This window comes from Salmo trutta, chromosome 40, assembly GCF_901001165.1.
Source record: "Salmo trutta chromosome 40, fSalTru1.1, whole genome shotgun sequence".
NCBI lineage: Eukaryota > Metazoa > Chordata > Actinopteri > Salmoniformes > Salmonidae > Salmo > Salmo trutta.
This window is the reverse complement of record NC_042996.1, coordinates 3950647-3960646: the sequence shown is the minus strand read 5'-3', so window position 1 is coordinate 3960646 and position 10000 is coordinate 3950647. Positions and strand designations below refer to the sequence as shown.

Sequence of the window (10000 nt, the reverse complement as noted above, 5' to 3'; positions counted from 1 at the left end):
AATCAAAGAGGTGCAGGCAGCTTCCTTAATCGTAGTCATCGGTGCCTGAAGAGCAGTTGTTATTCGGGGTTAACTACCTTGCTCAGGGGCAGAACAGCAGATTTTTCCACCTTGCGGATTTGAACCAGAAATCTTTCAGTTAGTGGCCCAACACTTTTAACCGCTAGGCTACCAGCCTCGGCAGGTAATACATTTCCGTGGCCAACCTTCTGCTGTCACAGACAGCGCACCACAAGGCTCCTATGAATGTTTAATGGCACACAGGTGAGGCGTTGAGACCATCAATATTCTGAGCAGTCCAGCAATAACATTTTAGTACAGCGAAGAGGAAGGCTTGGAATAACAACATAAACAGCCTAAAGTGGGGCCAGCCCCCGCGTCCGCTCAAACACACACCGGGCGGTTGAATAGGTGTTGGGTCTCTTTGCATAACCACACACACTTGAACAGATGCACACCTGTTTGAATGGTAATGGAGGTAAATGTGTGCGTTTGTTTGCGGACACACCCACTATATGAACCGTATTACTTGCCATATTAGCCACACTCTCTCTCTCTCACACACACACACACACACACACACACACACACATACGAACAGTCTACACACACACTGTCCCTGTCAGTGCCCCAGTATTACCGTGACAGAATAGATTACAACAGGGAATAGACGATACGGTCCAGTGATTGTGCTCTATGTGATAACTCAGCCTCTCTCCTTTCCCCTTGTCCTCCCTCGCTTTTCTCTCCTCTTTTATCCTACCCTTCCTTGGCCGCCATCCCAGGATTCAGCGGGGGTGACATATGTCCCCGGCTCAACGCGGACCAGCACTCTGCTCCTGCTCACAAAACGATATCCTCCATTCTACAGTCAGGAGACTAAGTATCACAGGGAAGCGTTTTGGGGACTACACCGACATACTGCCTCCACTGCCTCTGGCCACACTGCCATGTAATGAGTCTGTGACGCATGCTAAAACTTTACAGGTCATGGGAAACGACAGTGTGAGTCATGACTCAGCACGGTTCCTAAGTCGAGCTTCACAAAGGCAGCAAACCACGCCAGGGCACGGAAAGTTCTTCCATTCGTTTAGTGTAATATGTAGTGTCAGTGTGAACGGTTTACCCTCCAAATGGAGGAAGAGAACTATGGAACACAGCAGCAGAGAAACAGCAAAGAATACACTGACAGATTGACGGACAAACAGACTGACGGACGGACAGGTAGAAGGACTGGAGGATTGGCGGATGGACAGACAGACAGACTGACTGACTGACTGACTGAAGGATGAATGGACAGACAGACTGACTTAAGGACGGACGGACGAATGAACAAGCAGACAGGCAGATAGATAGACAAACAGAGGGGAAAAATATAAATTGTCCAGACAGAGAGACTGACTGACAGACAGAGAGAGAGAGACAGAGAGGAAACATATAAATTGTCCAGACAGATAGACAGACTGAGGGGAAAAGATAAATTGTCCAGACTGTACACTGTGTCTGTACTGACAGGTGAGAACCACATGTCTAGAATGGCTAGACAACACATGGTGAAGGGTCATTATAGTTCAGTACCTGTCCACTGTTGTCCACCTAGCTGCTACATATCATCAACTAACAATACAGTGCAGTCATAGTCTATTCATTGTTCACTACATTCTAATACTGGAACATAATAACTTGGATCCATGTGTGAATCTTTGACAAAACAGAACAAGCCCCAAGAATGGCAACAGTCACTACTCCAATGGTACCTTTCCATACAGGCTATAGTCTTGAGTTGGTTTCTCTAGTTTCAACACAGCTGCCGGCCAGGCTGGTGTATTTGACAAAATTCCATCTGCACACCATCTAAGTTCTACTTTGGGAAAATGGTAACATGAAAAAATATTTAAATGCATTTAATCTCACAGAACATGAGAGTCAGTGACGTTGGGGTTTAAATCAAGCCCACTCTAAAGCCTTCTGTCAGTCAAACACCGTAAGCATAGAACTATAGTACTGCCTGACCGGGACTCAACCTCAGCACCTTAGCCATTACACTGAAAGGTCAGAACCTCTCAGCGAGGTTGTTAGGTGTTGCACAAATGTTGTTTCATTCCAATAGTTGGAAAGTAAAAAAAAAAACATCACTGGCTGCCAATCAGATTCCACCCCGAGAGTCAACCTTAGCCAGTTGATTGGCTAATTGAACCTTCCATGGCATCCAAGAACATCTGAAGCTGTGTACAGTAAACCTCTAGCAGACATGCATTTGATTTAGCTTGGCGTTTGAACTTTTGGGACTATGCCATTGGTTCCGATGTACCGGCCAAACCAAATGAAGCCCAGCTAAAGTAGTTGAACAGATTTGACATAGGTATTTGACCCAGGTGTGATGTACAGTACCAAACCTAAGGCCAAGATTTGATAGTGGACTGTAGTCTGACAGATAGTGGTGAACAGGAGGCTCCCAGATGTTCAGAATGCCCTGTCTAAAGATGGAAGAGTGACTGAGTCTGCATCACTGTCTACCTGCCTAGTCCATCCAGGTGTCTAGACATACTGGACATAGACATTATTTAGTCTAGCACTTGTGTCTGAAACAGATAGACGGAGCATGAGAGGAAGAAAGTCAGGATGGAGAGAGAAGAAGGAGGACAGGATGGAGAGAGGAGAAGAAAGACAGGACGGAGAGAGGAGAAGGACAGGATGGAGAGAGGAGAAGGACAGGATGGAGAGAGGAGAAGAAGGACAGGACGGAGAGAGGAGAAGGACAGGACGGAGAGAGGAGAAGGACAGGATGGAGAGAGGAGAAGAAGTACAGGACGGAGAGAGGAGAAGGACAGGATGGAGAGAGGAGAAGAAGGACAGGATGGAGAGAGGAGAAGGACAGGATGGAGAGAGGAGAAGAAGGACATGACGGAGAGAGGAGAAGGACAGGATGGAGAGAGGAGAAGAAGTACAGGACGGAGAGAGGAGAAGGACAGGATGGAGAGAGGAGAAGAAGGACAGGATGGAGAGAGGAGAAGAAGGACAGGATGGAGAGAGGAGAAGGACAGGATGGAGAGAGGAGAGAAGTACAGGACGGAGAGAGGAGAAGCACATGACGGAGAGAGGAGAAGAAGGACAGGATGGAGAGAAGAGAAGGACAGGATGGAGAGAAGAGAAGAAGGACAGGACGGAGAGAGGAGAAGGACAGGATGGAGAGAGGAGAAGGACAGGATGGAGAGAGGAGAAGAAGGACAGGATGGAGAGAGGAGAAGGACAGGATGGAGAGAGGAGAAGAAGGACAGGACGGAGAGAGGAGAAGGACAGGATGGAGAGAGGAGAAGAAGTACAGGACGGAGAGAGGAGAAGGACAGGATGGAGAGAGGAGAAGAAACCAGGATGGAGAGAGGAGAAGGACAGGATGGAGAGAGGAGAAGAAGGACATGACGGAGAGAGGAGAAGGACAGGATGGAGAGAGGAGAAAGACAGGATGGAGAGAGGAGAAGAAGGACATGACGGAGAGAGGAGAAGGACAGGATGGAGAGAGGAGAAGAAGTACAGGACGGAGAGAGGAGAAGGACAGGATGGAGAGAGGAGAAGAAGGACAGGATGGAGAGAGGAGAAGAAGGACAGGATGGAGAGAGGAGAGAAGGACAGGACGGAGAGAGGAGAAGCACATGACGGAGAGAGGAGAAGAAGGACATGACGGAGAGAGGAGAAGGACAGGATGGAGAGAGGAGAAGAAACCCAGGATGGAGAGAGGAGAGAAGGACAGGACGGAGAGAGGAGAAGGACAGGACGGAGAGAGGAGAAGAAGGACAGGATGGAGAGAGGAGAAGGACAGGATGGAGAGAGGAGAGAAGGACAGGACGGAGAGAGGAGAAGAAGCGCGGAGAGAGGAGAAGAAAGACAGGATGGAGAGAGGAGAAGAAAGGAACGGGTAAGTGGGTGGTGGGGAGACACAGAACGAGATGGAGGGAGGGATGAGGGAGGGATGGAAAGAAAGAATGAGAGGAAGGGTTGGTGAGATACGGGGAGATAAGTAGAACAGGTAGAGAAATCGTGAGGTATATAAGGAGGAACAGAGATGGAAAGAGAGAGAAACAGAGAGAGATAGTGAGCGATGTTGAGAAAGCTGAGGAAAGGGAATGGTCAGGAGAGAAATGGTGAGAGAGAGGGATGGAGAGAGAGAAAGAGAGGTCAAATCCAATACCTTCTGCCTGTTCAGTGACCGCCTGGTGGGAGAGAGACAGGGACAGCAGAAAAATCCACACGCAGGAATGGCCCATGCTCTGTCCTCCTCCTCTTTTATCCCTCCTTCTCCTCCTCTTCTCTCCTGTTCCTGGTCCTCTCCTCAGATCTCCTCCGACAGATCCACTCCTCTTTAAGATTCAGCTCAGACTCTTCTCTCTTTTCTGAAAGCAACAAAGTGAAACAGTTAAACAAGGCCCATACATGAGTGTTTTCTACACAACACTATCACATGTTGAATCAGACTGATCCCAGGTCAGCATGTCAGGCCAGGAGGAGGACATCCTCAAGGTCTGAGGACCTTCGCCTTAGAAGTCTCAGGTAGGGCTATCTCTTCATGAGAGTATGATTCAGGATAATATCTGCTGCACTTACATATACCTATATTCAGCTGACTCATTTGTTTCCTACGCAGGAATCAACACCCTCCTCTAAGCAACTGAGAACCATCACGATAGTCAAATATTCACAAGATCATATCAAAGCCATGACATTTCAGATGGTGAATCACACACCTCCCTTTCAGTAGCTAACAGTCAGTGTGCTGTTTCACACTGTTGAACACGTCTACCACATTGTGGAGCCCCTAACGAATGTTCACTTTGGAAGAAACCTGGGCGATCAAGGCTTCACGGCAGGACTCCTGTTTGTGCACATGGCCATGAATACACTCCTGTCTACAATACGTCAGTACCAAGGTTGTTACTATGGAGACTGTTGACAGCTCCCTTGAAACAAGCTAAGCAATTAGGCACAATGAATATTCACCATCTCACAGTGAACAACACTAATATATTAAATCAAATCAACACCTGCTCTAAGCAACTGAAAACCATCACGATAGTAAAATATTCACAGTATTCATGAAATCATATCAAAGCCATGACATTTCAGATGGTGAATCACGCCTATCCCTTTCAGTAGATAACAGTCAGTTAACTACTCTATGGGTCTTTTTCCTGACAATGTCACCTGATCAAATGATGATATAAAGTTATAGCCTATAACTAAGGCCCAGATATTTCCCAAGTCTACTTCCTGGTCCTGATCATTATGTTCCATATAGTCTAAACTGTATAACCATCCCCTCAGAATCAAGGTAATCTGGAATGGGAGCCATAGCATCTACCTCGGCTTTGAGGCATACCTGGTCTGCCACTGTCCCCCAGACCAGAACACTTATCCTGGGGAAGAGATTAGTCGAGCCCCCTGCCCTGAAGCCTTCTCCCACTCATAGCCCTGGAACTCACATACCAGGTCTGATTAATCCCTGAGCTAGGCTAAGACACCATAGCTAATTGTTTCCTGTGTGTGCGTGTGTGTGTGTGTGTGTTGAGTTTGATCGCGACACCAAAGAAAATCTGTAATAACAGACATATGTGTCCAGTTCTTATCTCCACCTGTAGGTACGCATCTGTGTCCACGTGTGTGTGTGTTTCTGTGCGTGTATTTGTGTGTGTATGTGTGTCTGTATATATGTGTGTCCATCTGTGTGTGTGTGTGTCAGTGTTTCTTTGTGCGGTCCCTAATCTACAATCTAATAGATAGCAGGTTCTTTGTGACCAGACCATGAAATATGGTTTCCTTTGCATTAAAATACATGTCACGGCCATGCACTATAGCAATACATTTCAAAGTGGAGAAGTGTGTCTGGTGAAAACCTAAGCATTCCTCCCAGTAATCAGGTCTGAGAAAGGATACGTATTAACTGTCTATGAAGGTAAATTGGGTCTGCATTCCAAGGTTAATGATTGTTTCCACCAATCTCTCCCTTCAGGAGACTTGTCCATGCGCGCGCACACACACACACACACACACACACACACACACACACACACACACTAAAACGTGACTGCGCACAGACAAACACACACTCCCTTCAGAAGAGAAAGTGCATGCATTCCAGGTCATGGAGTCCCAGGAAGGAGAGCATAGCCTCAAGGCTACTCTACATTTCAGGCCAATTGGAATTTTCTATCTGCTTTGCTGACGTGACATTAAAGATGATTCTGCAAAGACAACGCTTCAGATACATTTAAAAGACAACATTTCTGATCCTTAAGAGTGTGTTGACGCACCCCCTGCGTCAATCTAAGTAACATAATGAATAAAGTTTAAGCTGGAGATATCAGGGTTTTTATGGGCTGCGTCTCAATCCACCACATCCGCGTATGTCGGCCTTCCTCATCTGCGGTGGGAGGAGTTACAAAGGGGTTCTAAAATATCAAATAGCTAAATGATCCATGGTATGACCATCTTAAAACAATTCCATGTGTCAGCTTAGTAAAAGCCTCCCAAACGGCTTAGACTTTTAGAGGTTTTAAAAGGTCAATAGATTAGCTATGGTGAGGTTGTGATTTTAGATGGCATTTATAGTATCTCTGTATTTTTGCCTTTCCCTACAGTAGGTGTGTGTGTGTCAAGTCTGTCTTAGCTCAGCTAGTAAATACAGATACCAGATAGAGCTACACCTCCCCCTTAACCCCTCACCCCATCTCTGAATCTCTCCATCACTCTATCAAAACATCCATCCCTCCATCAAAACATCCATCCCTCCATCAAAACATCAATCAAAACATCCATCCCTCCATCAAAACATCAGTCAAAACATCCATCAAAACATCCATCCCTCCATCAAAACATCCATCCCTCCATCAAAACATTCATCACTCCATCAAAACATCAATCAAAACATCCATCCATTAAAGCATCCATCCCTCCATCATATTATCTATCCCTTCATCAAACATCCATCCATCAAAACATCCATCCCTCCATCATATTATCTATCCCTTCATCAAAACATCCATCCATCAAAACATCCATCCCTCAATCAAAACATCCATCCCTCCATCAAAACATCCATTCATCAAAACATCCATCCATCAAAATATCCATCCCTCCATCAAAACATCCATTCTTCCCTCAATCAAAACATCCATCCATCCTGCTAGATCACCTCTCTAGACCACAGATCAACTTCAGATCAACTTCAGGTAGAAATGAAATCCTAACATTTTCCCCCATAGTTTTATTTCACAGCAGTTTGAAGGCCTGGCCAGATAACGTCAGGGCGTTTGACTGTTTGAGAGGCATGTTGAGTTACCAGCCACTCAGATGGGAGAGCTGCCAGAGGTTACACAGCATACCCAAAAGATACACAACACCTCTCCATTCACATACCAATCCAAGCCAGTCCTGTCTCTGCTTGTATCCTGCTACATACTTTACATGTTAAAGTATAGAAACTTGAAGTTGTAGAAACCTGACATCAGCTTAAGATCAGTAGGATCTTAATTTAGGCAGCTTGCTACAACTGGAATGTAATCCTGCAGCAACAGGAAATGTGAATTATTATGTGGATTATAATTAATGGACATTTTTGTAGTGGTTGATACATTTCTCGTTAGGGAAAATTAAGTCTGAAATTTAAAAGTGAAAATTACAAACTTTAGAAGCCTTTTTAAACAGTAAGGCAAACTGGTTTGCAACAAGAGCATACTTTTACAGTAAGGGCTGGTTTTCCGGACCCTTCTTCTTAGACTTAAAAAGCTCAATGGTGAGTCTCCCTTGAAAGTGCTTTTTTCCTCTCCAGGAGTGGGTTTAATCTGGGTCTGCCTTCTGAGTCATCTGCTGAATAAAGTACATTTCTATCTGTAAAGTAGGTTCATGTACTAATTCTGGGTTGGTGTTGCAGAGTTGGAACTTTCCCCAAGTCAGACTGTGAAGACATCTGTAGCTCATTGCAGACATAGTAAGATGGTTAGAGTGTCAACTGATGTTCCCTGAGGACACAGGGGAGAAAATGGATGGCGGCTGCGTCACAAGGGGTCAAAGCATGTGTTAGTCAATAGGACCCTCTGCTTCTTTCAACTTCACCAATAGGACCCTCTGCTTCTTACAACTTCACCAATAGAACCCTCTGCTTCTTTCAACTTCACCAATAGAACCCTCTGCTTCTTTCAACTTCACCAATAGAACCCTCTGCTTCTTTCAACTTCACCAATAGAACCCTCTGCTTCTTACAACTTCACCAATAGAACCCTCTGCTTCTTACAACTTCACCAATAGAACCCTCTGCTTCTTACAACTTCACCAATAGAACCCTCTGCTTCTTACAACTTCACCAATAGGACCCTCTGCTTCTTACAACTTCACCAATAGAACCCTCTGCTTCTTACAACTTCACCAATAGAACCCTCTGCTTCTTACAACTTCACCAATAGAACCCTCTGCTTCTTACAACTTCACCAATAGGACCCTCTGCTTCTTACAACTTCACCAATAGAACCCTCTGCTTCTTTCAACTTCACCAATAGAACCCTCTGCTTCTTTCAACTTCACCAATAGAACCCTCTGCTTCTTACAACTTCACCAATAGAACCCTCTGCTTCTTACAACTTCACCAATAGAACCCTCTGCTTCTTACAACTTCACCAATAGAACCCTCTGCTTCTTACAACTTCACCAATAGAACCCTCTGCTTCTTACAACTTCACCAATAGAACCCTCTGCTTCTTACAACTTCACCAATAGAACCCTCTGCTTCTTACAACTTCACCAATAGAACCCTCTGCTTCTTTCAACTTCACCAATAGAACCCTCTGCTTCTTACAACTTCACCAATAGAACCCTCTGCTTCTTTCAACTTCACCAATAGAACCCTCTGCTTCTTACAACTTCACCAATAGAACCCTCTGCTTCTTACAACTTCACCAATAGAACCCTCTGCTTCTTTCAACTTCACCAATAAAACCCTCTGCTTCTTTCAACTTCACCAATAAAACCCTCTGCTTCTTTCAACTTCACCAATAAAACCCTCTGCTTCTTTCAACTTCACCAATAGAACCCTCTGCTTCTTTCAACTTCACCAATAGAACCCTCTGGTACTTACAACTTCACCAATAGAACCCTCTGCTACTTACAACTTCACCAATAGAACCCTCTGCTTCTTTCAACTTCACCAATAGAACCCTCTGCTTCTTTCAACTTCACCAATAGAACCCTCTGCTTCTTTCAACTTCACCAATAGAACCCTCTGCTTCTTTTAACTTCACCAATAGAACCCTCTGCTTCTTACAACTTCACCAATAGAACCCTCTGCTTCTTACAACTTCACCAATAGAACCCTCTGCTTCTTTTAACTTCACCAATAGAACCCTCTGCTTCTTTCAACTTCACCAATAGAACCCTCTGCTTCTTTCAACTTCACCAATAGAATCCTCTGCTTCTTTCAACTTCACCAATAGAACCCTCTGCTTCTTTCAACTTCACCAATAGAACCCTCTGCTTCTTTCAACTTCACCAATAGAACCCTCTGCTTCTTTCAACTTCACCAATAGAACCCTCTGCTTCTTTCAACTTCACCAATAGAACCCACTGCTTCTTTCAACTTCACCAATAGAACCCTCTGCTTCTTTCAACTTCACCAATAAAACCCTCTGCTTCTTTCAACTTCACCAATAGAACCCTCTGCTTCTTTCAACTTCACCAATAGAACCCTCTGCTTCTTTCAACTTCACCAATAGAACCCTCTGGTACTTACAACTTCACCAATAGAACCCTCTGCTACTTACAACTTCACCAATAGAACCCTCTGCTTCTTTCAACTTCACCAATAGAACCCTCTGCTTCTTACAACTTCACCAATAGAACCCTCTGCTTCTTTCAACTTCACCAATAAAACCCTCTGCTTCTTTCAACTTCACCAATAGAACCCTCTGCTTCTTTCAACTTCACCAATAGAACCCTCTGCTTCTTTCAACTTCACCAATAG

The 10000-nt window shown here is 44.9% G+C and overlaps 1 protein-coding gene across 3 annotated transcripts in view; it reads right to left on the bottom strand.

Moving 5' to 3' along the window:
• col7a1l (collagen type VII alpha 1-like) overlaps window positions 1-10000 on the bottom strand; it is a 93925-nt gene that overhangs the window by 80915 nt on the left and 3010 nt on the right. For all 3 annotated transcript variants that reach the window (XR_003873029.1, XR_003873028.1, XM_029741958.1), the window contains exon 2: window positions 4187-4388. Coding sequence is in view for 1 of the 3 variants with exons in the window: in XM_029741958.1 (XP_029597818.1) it covers window positions 4187-4262 (76 nt within the window). In the remaining 2 variants the exon portion in view is untranslated. The remainder of the gene's footprint in view (window positions 1-4186; window positions 4389-10000) is intronic.